General features: G+C 44.9%; 1 protein-coding gene across 1 annotated transcript; it reads right to left on the bottom strand.

The window, feature by feature from the left end:
* Nucleotides 1–6,992: 6,992 nt before the first annotated feature.
* Nucleotides 6,993–9,824, bottom strand: LOC121273752 (zinc finger protein 229-like). The gene is made up of 2 exons (XM_041180914.1): nt 9,526–9,824; nt 6,993–8,626 (listed from the first exon to the last, which is right to left on the bottom strand). Exon 2 carries the CDS (start codon nt 8,290–8,292, stop codon nt 7,087–7,089), a length of 1,206 nt encoding a protein of 401 aa, XP_041036848.1. The 5' UTR covers nt 8,293–8,626; nt 9,526–9,824; the 3' UTR covers nt 6,993–7,086.
* Nucleotides 9,825–14,439: the final 4,615 nt, after the last annotated feature.

Below are 14,439 nucleotides of genomic sequence, written 5' to 3'. Positions count from 1 at the left end.
GCAGTTATTGCTGCTGTTAATCACATCCAGGACTGAACCATGTTCATTCTGACACTTGGTGAAGTGGGAGGGTCGGAGGGTTTCTTTCTGCTGGACTGGCCGGTCTCACAACTTTGCTTCCAGTGGCTGATGCTCTTTGAGCCTGGGAGTGCACATTTCCACTGAAATGATCCACAAAAGCTGATGAAGGACATTTACTTTATCCTGGTTGGTAAATAGTGATTGTTCCTTCCATTGCAGGCAGATCTAAAATAAATATAGGAAGTCTAGGAAAACTCAGCATCTGTGCAGAGAGAAACAGAATTAATGTTTTGAGTCCAATATGACTCTTCCTCAGAATTTCAGAGAGGGAGAAATGTGATGGGTTTGATGCTGTTGAGAAAGGGGGGAGGGTCAGGTAGAACAAAAGGGAAAGTCAGGGATTGATTAGAAGGCAGGCGAGATTAAATAACAAAAATGTCATGGAACAAAAGGCAAAGGGAGAGGTAATGGTTGTTGTAAAGAAACAAAGCATTGGCCCAGAGTAAGTGTTAATGGCAGAATAAAGGACAGCTCTGTCTGAAAGCAGAAACATAAAAACAAGATGCAGACTGGCACATGACAAATAAAAGACTGAAAACAGAGGACAGAGTTGACAGTCTGAAGTTGTTGCGCTCAATGCTGAGTCCAGAAGGCTGTAAAGTGCCTCATCGGAGGATGAAGTGCTGTCCGTCCAGCTTGGACTTCTCGGGAACATTGCAGCAGGCCGAGGACAGAAATGTGAGCATGAAGCAAGGTGGTGAATTATAATGGCAGCAACTAGAAAGTCAGGCTCATGCTTGTGGACTGAGCGGAGGTGTTCCACAAAGAGGGCAGGGAACAGGGGACAGATGAATTAAAGAGAAACCATTTGGGTCCAGAACATTGTGCACATCCTTTTACTCTGGTTGTTTTTGATCCTCAAATAACTTTATGCTTTTTTATCCATGTTCTGTTTCATTAATAAACTTTTATCATTAAAAATATTTGATTTTTCTGGATTTTTCATGATTAGATTTCTGCACTTTAGGGAAAGTGGGTGAGAGGGGTTGGCAGGCTCTTTAATAGAAAATGAGACCCTCTGAGGTAATTGGCAATTTTCAGGGCCAAGGGGAAAAAGCAGAGCAGTTGGATCAATTAGAGAGTCCTTTTAAAGAGATGGCAGGGGCATGATGGGCTGAATGAACTCCTCCTGCAGCCTGTGAACCTAAATCTCCTGCTTTTGTGCAGGTTAAAAGGGACAGATTTCATTTCAGCCTCTTCCCTGTATGTATTTAAAGAGACAGGTTTCTGTTCAGCTCTGAGTGACCGATAGAACAATGTCGCCACCCCTCTGTATATTTAAACATGGAACAAAGCCTTGCATGGCCAATTATAGTCAACAGCCTTCTTGTAGCTCTCACAGGATGCAGCAAGAAAGTGTTTGACTGCTTAACAATAGCAGCGTCCCCTAAAAATAATTCAAACACCACAACAAAAATAATCCTGCATTCATATAGCACCTTTCAGCATCCCAGGGAGATTCACAGGTGCGATTACCAAAGAGATGACACCGAGCCACATAAATAGATATTAGCTCTGATGACCGGTAGCTTGGTCAGAGAGGTAGGTTTTAAGGAATGTCCTAAAGTAGCAAAAAAGATCGAGGGGCAGAGAGGTTTAGGGAGGGAACTCCACAGGGTAGGGCCCAGGCAGCTGAAGACACAGCCCCCAGTGGTTGTGCAATAGAAGCGGGGGATACTGAAGAGGCCAGAATTAGTGGAGCATGCATATCTCGGAGGATTGTAGGAATGGAGAAGATTACAGAGATGGGGAGAGTGTGTGTGACCACATGGTGATTTGGAAAAAAGGAGGCCATGGAGGGACTTTAACAGAATGGGCCTGAATTTAGCCCAATCAACGTCTCATTCACTTTGACAGAGGTAAATTGGGCCGAAGGAGCAGAATTTTAAAATCGAGGCATTGCTTGAATGGGCGCCAATGTTGGTCAGTGAGCGCAGAGGGTGATAGGTGAACGGGACTGAGTGTGAGTTGGGAGATGGGCAGCAGAGTTTCTCTGTTGAAGAAAACTGGTCCAGTTCTGTACATTTCCCATCACACCACTTATGTCTAAGATCAAGCTGACATCATCGCATTCCATTGAGATTGCGCAATCTGCTGATGTCATCATATTCTATTGTGATGATGTCATAAGATGACATCAGCATGTTTGTGATTCCACAATCAGCTGACACCAGACTATAGACTTCATTGGGAGTGTGGGATTAGCTGATGGCTGCACATTGCTTTATCATTGTGCAGTGAGCAGAAACATTCATTTGTAAACAGAATTTTTAACTACATGTATGGAATTGATCTTCAGATCTGGAAAATGATCTGGATCTGGAACATTTACCACTAAAATTAACAAATTTGCTAGTGCAAATGTATGTGACTTTTTCGACTACATTCTGTTATCATTGTTTACAATAAATTGTTGTGGAGAAAAAAAACATTGGGTGAAATAGTCTCCCAATGTTAACAAATGCTTTCAAAAGTTCAGGTATTCCTGAAAAACAAGACAGGCTGTCGAAGTTTTTTCTCTTGCACTGATCAGGACAGATGCAAGAATACCAAATATCAAAGGGAACAACAATTTATACTGACTGAGAAACAGGGTGTTGATTGGTTGGCACATGGACTCTGATTGGTTGAGGGGTTGCCATGGGGAATGCACCAAGGAACAATTGTCCCCAAGCTTTTGTTTAATTGAAAAGGTGAAATGCCTGGACAAATTCCTTTAGTCTGCAGAGGACTGGGCTCTGTGAACAAGTACAAAGATTCCAGGATCTGGATCTGGTCCGCATCTTCACCAAATGTAATAATTTCTCTCAAATCTGAAATCCCTTGTCTGGATCTGGAAAAATTTAATAATTTTGCTTCCGATTTCCACCCCTCCATCATTTTCACGTGGTCCATCTCTAACACTTCCCTTCCTTGACCTCTCAGTCTCAATTTCTGGTGATAGACTGTCCACCAATATTCATTACAAGCCTATCGACTCCCACAGCTACCTTGACTACAGCTCCTCACACCCCGCTTCCTATAAGGACTCCATCCCATTCTCTCCGTTCCTTCACCTCCGTCGCATCTGTTCTGATGATGCCGCTTTCAAAAACAGTTCCTCTGACATGTCTTCCTTCTTCCTTAACTGAGGTTTTCCACCCATGGTGGTTGACAGGGCCCTCAACCGTGTCTAGCCCATCTCCCACGCATCTGACCTCACACCTTCCTCTCCCTCCCAGAACCATGATAGGGTCTCCCCTGTCCTCACTTATCAACCCACCAGCCTTCACATTCAAAGGATCATCCTCCGCCATTTCCGGCAACTCCAGTATGATGCCACCACCAAACACATCTCTTCACCACGCCTTGTGGCATTTTGCAGGGATCATTCCCTCTGGGACACCCTGGTCCACTCCTCCATCACCCCCTACACCTCAACCCCCTCCCATGGCACCTTCCCATGCAACCACAGAAGGTGCAACACCTGCTCCTTTACTTCCCCTCTCCTCACTGTCCCAGGGCCCAAATACTCCTTTCAAGTGAAGCAGCATTTCCCTCAATTTAGTCTACTGCGTTCGCTACTCCCAATGCGGTTTCCTCTACATTGGAGAGACCAAACGCAGACTGAATGACCGCTTTGCAGAACACCTTCGGTCTGTCCGCAAGCATGACCCAGACCTCCCTGTCGCTTGCCATTTCAACACACCGCCCTGCTCTCATGCCCACATGTCCATCCTTGGCCTGCTGCATTGTTCCAGTGAAGCTCAACGCAAACTGGAGGAACAGCACCTCATCTTCTTCCGACTAGGCACTTTACAGCCTTTTGGACTGAATATTGAGTTCAACAATTTTAGATCATGAACTGCCTTCTCCTTCCCCACCCCCTTCCTGATCCCTTTTTCAATAATTTATATATATTTTTCTTTTCCCACCTATTGCCATTATTTTTAATTTTAAATTTCCATCCACTGTTTTACCTCTACCTTTTAGACTATTTCGATTCTCTCCCCCCCGCCCCCCCCCCACCCCCCCCCCCCTCCCCACCAGGGCTATCTGTCCCTTGCTCATCCTGCTTTCCACCCTTAATGTCCCCATTAGCACATTTCTTAGCTAATATCACCACCTTCAACACCTCTTTGTCCTTTTGTCTATGACATCTTTTGGCAATCTCCATCTATCACTGGCCCTCTATCCAGCTCTACCTGTCCCACCCCCAACCCCGCCCTTTAAACCAGCTTATATTTCACCTCTTTTCTATTTTTCCTTAGTTCTGATGATGTCATTCGGACTGAAAACGTTAACTGTGTTCCTCTCCGCAGATGCTGTCAGACCTGCTGAGTTTTTCCAGGTATTTTTGTTTTTCTTCTAGATTTCCAGCATCCGCAGTATTTTGCTTTTATCTTAGTAATAATTTCTTCCTTGGTTCATATCATATTTCTGTACTACGCTTGTTCACATCCATCCATTAGTTCTTCAGGTGTATTACAGACAGAAAAACAGGGATGAGAACATGATCTGTCGCTGCAAAGCAGAAAAAAAACATGTTTATTAACAGCATCCATCTCCACATCTAACAACTGGCTCTGAAAACCTTGCTCACATTTTGACAGCTGTGACAAATTCCACCCCAGCAGCGGAGACAATCCACAACATTCGAAAACAATCAACATTCGAAATAAAACAAACTACAACAATCGAAAAGAAAAAGTCAATTCTCCCGATCTCCGAATGTGAACGGATCCCTTCAAAAATTCCAGGATTCGGATCTTCGCCAAAAACAAATCAGTTCTTCCGTGGGCCATATCCTGTCGGCGTACTGAGTTTTGTTAAAATCCATCCATGAGTGTCTGAGATAAATTGTTTACAGACAAACAGAATAACAGGGATGAAAACATTACCTCTGCCCATCTTCAGTGGAAGAGATACTTTCAGTACATTGAGCAGCCCCGATGTCTATTCTCAGCCAGCATTACACAAAGGGAAAAGGGCTGGATTCTCAGACCAGCAAGTCAAGGCTCCCTCTTTAATGGCTACTTCCCACAATGGATTCAGTGGCCTCTGATGGGAAGCAGCCTCGGCCCACACTGGGAGTTCCTGTCCCCCAGTCAACTGGCTTGTGCTGACTCATGCTGCTGTTGGAAGATCTGCCTGCAAGGATAGGAGAGTGTCAGTTTAAAAAGAAACCTGCATTTATACAGCGCCTTTCACCACCTCAGGGCGTTTCACTGTCAATGCAGCACTTTCTGAAGTGTAGTCACTGTAGAAAATGTGGCAGCTAATTTGTACACAGCAAGATCCCACAGACAGCAATGTGACGATGATCAGATCATCTGTTTTTACTGATGTTGATTGAGGGATAAATATCTGGTCCCAGGACACCAGGGATGAACTCCCCTTCCTGCTCTCCTTACAATTGTGGCCATTCAGTCTTGTACATCCACCTGAGAGGGCAGTCAGGGCCCTCGGGTTAATGTCTCACTCGAAGACGGTCCCTCCGACAGGACAGTTCTCCCTCAGTACTGGCACCGGGTGTGTGGGTGCTGGATTACAGGGGCTGGAGTCTCTGGGGTAGGGATTCGTACACCCCCAGCTCCTGACTCAGAGGCGAGAGTGCTACCCACCATCATCCATGTTGAATCGAATCAGCTAGCTGGTGTTCTAGAATCATGGAATGGTTACAACACTGAAGGAGGCTATTCAGCCCATTGTGTCTGTGCCAGCTCTCTGCAAGAGCAACTCACCCAGAGCCACACCCCCCTCCTTTTCCCCATAACCCTGTCAATTTCTGCTCTTCAGATAATGATCCAATTCTGTGTTGAAAACCATGAATGAATCTGCCTCCAAGTCCCTTCATCACTAGGACCATTCTCGTAAATCTCCTCTGCACCTTCTCTAAGAACTTCACATCTTTCCTAAAGTATGGGGCCCAGAAATAGGGTTCCATTCTAGAGGGATAGAATTGAAAAGGAGGGAGGTTATCTTCAACTTGTTTCGAACCATGGTTAGACTACACTGGGAGTACTGCCAACATCTATGATTTCCATTTTGAAAAGGGAAGTAGAGGGACTGGGGAAGGGGCAACAAAGATTCACAAGAATAGTACCAGAACTGAGAGTATTTAACCTTCAGGAAAGCTGGGGCTGCCTTTCTCTAGAAAAGAGAAGACTGAAGGGTGACCTGATGGAAGTCTTTAAGATGATGAAGGGGTTCAATAATCTAATCGGGATTTCATAAGAAACCTCTTTACCCAGTAAAGGGCGAGAACATGGAACTCGCTACCACAGCGAGTAGTTGAGGTGAATACCATGAATACATTTAAGGGGAAGCTAGATACATACATGAGGGAGAAAGGAATAGAAGGATATGCTGATGGGGGGAGATGAAGAGGGGTGGGTGGAGGATCATGCGGAGCATAAATACTGACAGAGACCAATTGAGCCGACTGGCCTAGCCCTGTGCTGTAGATTCAATGGAACAGAGACAAATGTATTTATTTTAGCTTTACCTGTAGTGGTAGGAAAAAGACTATTTGCTATCCAGGATAAAATATATATCCTTCATCAGCTTTTGTGGATCATTTCAGTGGAAATGTGCACTCCCAGGCTCAAACAACATCAGCCCACTGGGAGCAAAGTCATGAGACCGGCCAGTACTGGACACAGAGACAGACTCACTGCCTACGAGAATGTTGGAAGCAGAGATGATCAGTGCTTTTAAAATGAAACTGGATGGACATTTGAAGGATATAAACTTGCAGGGCAAAGGGGTTATGGAGGGGGAATGGGACTGACTGGATTGCTCATCAGAGAGTCGGCAGGGACTCAAGTTGCTGAATGGACTCCTGTGTCATAATGACTCTATGTCTGGAAAGATACAGCGTAGCTACATTATTATAGTTCAGGACTAGAAATAATAATCAATGTATTTTATTATAAAACCATATTCCACTTCACAAACTGTTAGAATGAACATGGCTCGGATGTGATTAACAGCAGCAATAACAGCAGAATCCAACCCCTGTAATCACTTGTGAACTCGCTGGTGTCTCCGCAGGCTGGATAAATGAGAGAATTCATTCCCACACTGAGAGCAGGCGAACGGCCTCTCCCCACTGTGAACTCGCTGGTGTGTCTGCAGACTGGATAACTGAGTGAATCCCTTCCCACACTCAGAGCAGGTGAATGGCCTCTCCCCAGTGTGAACTCGCTGGTGCCTCAGCAGGGTGGATAAATCAGTGAATCTCTTCCCACAGATGGAACACATGAAAGGCCTCTCCCCAGTGTGAATGCGCTGGTGTGTCAGCAGGGTAGATGAATGACTGAATCCCTTCCCACACACAGAGCAGGTGAATGGCCTCTCCCCGGTGTGAACTCGCTGGTGTGTCAGCAGGGTGGATGAATGACTGAATCCCTTCCCACAGACAGAGCAGGTGAACGGCCACTCCCCGGTGTGAACTCGCTGGTGCATAAGCAGCTTGGATGATGTTCTAAATCTCTTTGCACAGTGAGAGCAGCTGAACGGTCTCTCCTCAGTGTGAATGCGCTGGTGGACCATCAGTACCTGAGAGCTTTTGAAGCCACTCCCACAGTCAGAGCATTTAAAAGGTCTCTCATTCGTGTGAGTGACATGATGCTGCAGCAGGTTTGATAATTGAGTGAATCCCTTCCCACACTCAGAACAGGTGAATGGCCTCTCCCCAGTGTGAACTGTCTGGTGGATCTGCAAATTGGATAATCGAGTGAATCCTTTCCCACATTCTGAGCAGATGAAGGGTCTCTCCCCAAAGTGAACTTGCCGGTGCCCCCGCAGGGCAGATGGCTCACTGAATCCCTTCCCACACTCAGAGCAGGTGAACAGCTTCTCCCTGGTGTGAACTCGTTGGTGCCTCCGCATGTGGGATGAATGAATGAATTCCTTCCCGCACTCAGGGCAGGTGAACGGCCTCTCCCTCATGTGAACTTGCTGGTGTGTTTGCAGGTGGGATGAATCACTGAATCCCTGCCCACACTCCGAGCAGGTGAATGGCTTCTCCCAGGTGTGAACTCGCTGGTGTCTCTGCAAGTGGGATGAAGTAGTGAATCCCTTCCCACACTCGGAGCAGGTGAATGGCCTCTCCCCGGTGTGACTGCGTCGATGAGTTTCTAGTGTAGATGGGAACTGGAATCCCTTCCCACAGTCCCCACATTTCCACGGTTTCTCCATGGTGTGGGTGTCCTTGTGTCTTTCCATGTTTGACAATCAGTTGCAGCGTTGTCCACACAGAACACGTGTACCGTCTCTCTCCGCTGTGAATAGTGCGATGTTTTTTCAGACTGTTTAACTGGATAAAGCTCCTTCCACAGTCAGTGCACTGGAACACTCTCACTCGGGTGTGTGTAGCTCAGTGCTTTTCCAGTCACACTGATGTTTAAAACCTTCTGAGCCAGATAAAAGAGAAAAACATTTCTCCTTCTAGATTCCGAGACCGATGATATTCAGTTGTCATGAATTGAGTGATTCAGCCAGGTCTTGATGTGATGTTTGATTTCAGATTTCAGTCTGTAAATCCTCCCCTTCTAACACCCTGTGAAAGGAGTTTACAAAAGTTGTCACTGTAGAAATTTAGAACAGACAATTCTAGTTTCCATGGAACATTCCTTCCTCCCTTGTTTCCCAAAAACTGTAAATCTCCGTCCCAACCATTCTCCATCCATTCTCACTCTGCTGTACCTGATATACACCCTCCCAGTTATCCTGAAGGTATCGGTTCATGATGATCGACAGATCCATGGTCACTGCTTCTTGTCCAAAACCTGAGAACCTTCTCATAAGTATATTTACTGAGAAGAGACAGGGAGAATCTGAGGAAGAACTTTATTTAGGCAGCAAGTGGTCATGATCTGGAAGTTTCTGCGGAGGAGGGTGATGGAAGTGGAGGCAATCAATGATTTCCAAATGAAATTGGATGGGTACTTGAAAGAAATAAGCTGGCAGGGGAACGGGGATAAAGAAGGGGAATGGGACTGACTGGATTGTTCTACAGAGAGTCGGCATGGGCTCAAGTTCCAAATAGACTCTTTCTGTGCCATATGACCCACTTATTCTGACTAGAAAGAAGAATAAATGAACTTTATTACAGAACTATAAATAATATATCCAATACAAACAACACTAGACGTATCTCTGCCTCATATTAACTTACTGTCCCCTTAAATGTCAGCCATCTCCTGGGGAAACTACCCCTTTAATTGTGAACATTAGGAAAGAGACTATCCTTTTAGCCAGACAAATAAATGTGTCAATCTGAGGGAGCAAAGGATGTCAATGTCTTTAAGAGAGAGAGAGAGAGACCTGGGCCAACCTTTCCAGAGTCTGCACCCTCCCTGGATTCACTTCCTTTCCCTTCAGTTTCTGCAAGTCAACAATTTCCCCCAGAATGAGAAAAGAAATGGAAAGGGGGAGAAAAGAAAGTGTTTTACTCACAGATGTTGGACACAGGAGGAAGTTTTAGTCTGTGTGAAGCTCAATCTTCATTCACACAAAGCCCGCGCTCTGATTGGGTGGAGGACGAGAGTCCTTCCGGTCATCCAATTCACCCCATTCGTCAGCCCCTGAGCATGAAGGGAAGGTGATGGGAGAGACTTTGCCCTCCACCCCTAGCCGCGGTGAGGTGTTGTCGAATGGGAAAGGCTGGAAGACGGAACAGACAATGATCCCCCAATCAATCAGAGCGCGGCCTTTGCGCCGATCCCTATCTCACCCCCGCACATGCGCATTCCTCCCGAAAACCCGCAGGCTCACATGCGCATTCCACCGTCTCCCCAGCACATGCGCATCTTCCCCTCTATTTTGGACATGCGCATTCCCGGGCCGCCCACCGGCGCGACAATTAGAGCGGTTTCTCCAGCGCAGCGGATTGTGGGAGCCGCGGCCGCCATTACTCATCCGGAGCCCAGTCTCTAAAACCCTGGGACTGGGATGGAAAGTGGGGGTGGGGGGCGCAGTGACCCCGCCCTGACACAAAGTACATCTGGATAGTTACTGGATTTGATTGTGACGCTCCCTTAGCAAAACAGTTTGTTAACTTCAGGTGTAAAGATTTTGACACCTGGGTGACAGATTGGGGAGGGCAATAGGTGAGGGTGAAACTGGACCCAAGAGTCAGCACCTTCAAGGGAGTAGAATTGGGGAAAAGCTGGAGGAAGATAGCAGGATCAATTAGGTTCGGATGAATTCGTAGGCTGGAAGAAGTGTGTGCGGGGCAGAGATTTATAGGTTTAGAAGGAGTATAATTTTCACATGATCATGATCTTGTACAACTTCATCTAATCTTTTGACAAATTTTGTTTTACAATTATCCTGTGGAACACCTTGGGGCGTTTTATAATGTTAAAAGTACTGTATAAATTGAAGTTGTTGTGTCATTGAAGGCTACCACTTGAACTGCCCACTGCCCCCAATTCCAAGACCCCTATCATGAATAGACTGATCAAATGTCTCATTCACACAGCAGAGCCCAGCCCAGCACAGCTCAGTGAATCTCCTGTTAGACAGTTTTTTAAAAAAATTCAGGTGTAAAGATTTAGACAACTGGGTGACATATTGAGGAGGGCAATAGGTGAGTGCGAAACTGAACCCGAGAGTCAGCACCTACAGGGGAGGAGAATTGAGGGAAAAGCTGGAGGAGGATAGTCGAATAAGTTGTTGTCAAAATCAAAAGGAAGGTGAGTGTGTGTGTGGGGGGACGGAGTTCTATTGTTTAAGTGGGAGAAACATGTTTCATGACAACTAGGATTGTCAGTTCCGAATTTTTACCCTGTACTGATAGTGATGACTTGATGACATCAACCCTATCGCACCCTATCAAAATCTTAAAGTCCTCTATCAAGTCAGCCCTCAGCCTTCTCTTTTCCAGAGAAAATATTTCCAGCCTGTTCCATCTAACCTGTAACTGAAACACTCTCAGTTCTGGTATCATCCTTGTGAATCTTTCTTGCACCTTCTCGAGGTCCTCTGTCAGTGTTAAAGGGGGATGTAACTAAAATTGGTTACAGGTGCCGAATTATTCAGCTTCAAGTTGACCCCCTAAGTTTCAAATTGACCCTCGTAAATGCTTTAATTTGAAAGAGTCTTAACCATCAGGCAAGATAGGACTCTGAAATAACAAACAATATCAATGTTTATTTGTAGAAAAAGGCATACTTATGAAATAATCAAACCATATTCCCAACCTCAATTGGTCGAAAACCCCAGGTAGAAGTGTGAATCTTCCTCAGGTTCCTGAACCAACAGCAATTTCTCACAATCCTGCCCCAGGGGTCACTCAGTACCTCCACAGCTGGAGTCCAACTCGCAAACCCAAAATGGTTTTTTTAAACAGGCTTCTTACCCTCAAATTAGCATTACATATCTGGAATTAGGTCTGTTGTCATTAGACAACTGGTCATTGTTGTTACTGGGTTAATTTTATTGGATTTAACCATTTCTGTACATTGTTCCATGGAGCAGAACAATGGGACTGTTCGGAATCTTTCTTTTATTTGAGATTGGATAAGCCTCCATTCATTCTCTTACAGGTGCCCTCGACGGCCATGGACTGTAGTGGAGTGATCTCTGTTGCCACAGACAGTGTTTACAGCAGAAAATTAATATTTTAAACTTCAAATATCAGTATCCTGTTGAGCCATAATAACTACTTCATTAATTACTTATTCTTCAATTATACATTGAGTCGCACCACTCAATTAATCATCTGTTTCTGGCTTGTTACTAATTACACAGTAATTCTTGATTAATGACATTTAAAGGATGATAAAGAGCAGAATACAAAATGGCTTCTTTTACCCAGTGTTTAAATAAAATGGCATCATGACCCTGTTAGCTTAATATAGTGAATATAGTGTAAAAACTCCCTCAAGGATAGTTGAGTTAAGCTACAATCTACTGTCCAGGTCAGCTTACACCTCTCTGTCCCTTTTATAATTATGGAGATCGAGGACTGTTCGCATTATTCCAACTGTTGTCTAACCAAGGCTCAACACAGGTTTAACATGACGACTCTGCTTTACAATGCTATTTCTCTCGAACTGAACCCCATATATGGGTCCCACAATTCAGAAAGGATGTCAAGGCCTTGGAAAGGGTGCAGGAATTTAGCTCGGAGACTAAATCGGTCACTCAGAGCTGAACAGAAACCCATCTCTTTAAATACAGATACAAGGAAGAGGTTGAAATGAAACCTGGCCCTTTTAACCTGCACAAAAGCAGGAGGCTCAGATTCACAGGCTGCAGAAGGAGTCCATTCGGCCCATCGGGCCCCTGCCATTTCTTTGAATGGAATTCTCTGATTCATCCAACTGCTCCGCTCTTTGCCCTCAATTTTGCAAATTCTTCCCTTGCCAGTATTTACCCTTTGGAACAATACTCATAGACTCCTGACATTTACAGCACAGAATGTGACCATTCGGCCCATCATATTCATGCTGGTCAACAAAGATCTGACTACACTAATCCCCTTTTCCCGCGCTTGGCCCACAGCCCTGGAGGCCATGGCAACGCAAGTGAATATCTAAATACTGCTTATATGTTACAAGAGTTTCTGACTCAACCACTCTTTCGGGCAGTGAGTTCCAGACTCCCACACCCTCTGGATGAAAACATTTCTCCTCAACTTCCCTCTTAGCCTTCCATCACTTACCTTAAATCTATGCCCCCTGGTTATTGACCCCTCTACTAATGAAAAAAAATGCCTTGCTATCCATCCTGTCTATGTCCCTCATAATCTTACACACCTCTATCAGATCCCCTCTCGACCTTCGCTGCTCCAAGGAAAACAATCCCAATCTATCCAATCATTCTCCATAGATCAGAGCCTCTAGACCAGGGGGCATTTTGGTAAATCTCCTCTGTACCCTCTCCAGTGCAATCACATCATTCCTATAGTGTGGTGACCAGAACTGCACACAGTACTCCAGTTGTGGCCTAACCAGCATTTTATACAGTTGCTGCACAACCTCCCTGCTCTTGTATTCTATGCCTTGGCTAATAAAGGCAAGTACCCAATATGCCTTCTTAACTACCTTATCTATCTGCCCTGTGACCTTCAGGGATCTGAGGATATGCACGTAAAGTCCCTCTGATCTTTAGCAATTTCCAGGGTCCTACCATCCATAGGGTAATTCCTTGCCTTGTTAGCCCTCCCCAAATGTATTAACTCACACTTTTCCAGGTTGAATTCAATTTACTATTGAATCCACTTTCAGGCAGATCGGAGCAACTCACTGTATCAAAAAATGAAATCTTATCTCCCCCTCTGGATCCTTTGCTAATTACCTTAGAGGAACTCACTTTCTATTAAAGAGCCTGCCAACCCTCTCACCCAAATTCCCTAAAGTGCAGAAATCTAATCATGAAAAGTCCAGAAAAATCAAATATTTTCACTGATAAAAGATTATTAATGAAACAGAACATGGTTAAAAAAACAGAAAATTACTTGAGGATCAAAGACAACCAGAGTAAAAGGATATGCACAATGTTCTGGACCCAAATGGTTTCTCTTTAATTCATCTGTCCCCTGTTTGCTGCCCTCTTTGTGGAACACCTCCGCTCAGCCCACAAACATGACCCTGACCTTCCAGTTGCTGCCATTATAATTCACCACCTTGCTCTCATGCTCACATTTCTGTCCTAGGCCTGCTGCAATGTTCCCGAGAAACCCAACACAAGCTGGACGAACAGTACCTCACCCTCCGATGAGGCACTTTACAGCCTTCCGGACTCAACATTGAGTTCAACAACTTCAGACCATCAATTCTGTCCTCCATTTTGAATTTTTTTACCAAGTGCCAGTCTGCATCTTGTTTTCATGATTTTTGCTTTCAGATAGAGCTGTCCTTTATTCTGCCATTAACACTTACTCTGGACCAATTCTTTGTTTCTGTACTAGAACCATTATCACTCCCTTTGTCTTTAGTTCCATGATATTTTTGTTATTTAATCTGCCCTCGAACCTATCTCTGACTTTCCCTTTTGTTCTACCACACCCTCCCAGCTTTCTCCAAAGCATTACCCCCATTACATTTCTGCCTCTCCTTAGCTCTGAGGAACAATCATATTGGACTCGAAAAGTAAACTGTTTCTCTCTCTTCACAAATGCTGCCAGACCTGCTGAGTTTTTCTAACAATTCCTGTATTTATTTTAGATCTACCTGTAGTGGTAAGAACAATCACTATTTACTATCCAGGATAAAATAAATGACCTTCATCAGCTTTTGTGGATCATTTCAGTGGAAATGTGCACTCCCAGGCTCAAAGAGCATCATCCCACTGGAAGCAAAGTCGTGAGAGCGGCCAGTCCAGCAGAATGAAACCCTCCAACCCACCCACTTCATCAACTGT

The sequence above is a fragment of the Carcharodon carcharias genome (genome assembly GCF_017639515.1).
Source record: "Carcharodon carcharias isolate sCarCar2 chromosome 27 unlocalized genomic scaffold, sCarCar2.pri SUPER_27_unloc_1, whole genome shotgun sequence".
In the NCBI taxonomy this organism is placed as follows: domain Eukaryota; kingdom Metazoa; phylum Chordata; class Chondrichthyes; order Lamniformes; family Lamnidae; genus Carcharodon; species Carcharodon carcharias.
The sequence above is the reverse complement of the archived record's forward strand: the minus strand, read 5'-3'. Positions and strand labels throughout refer to the sequence as shown.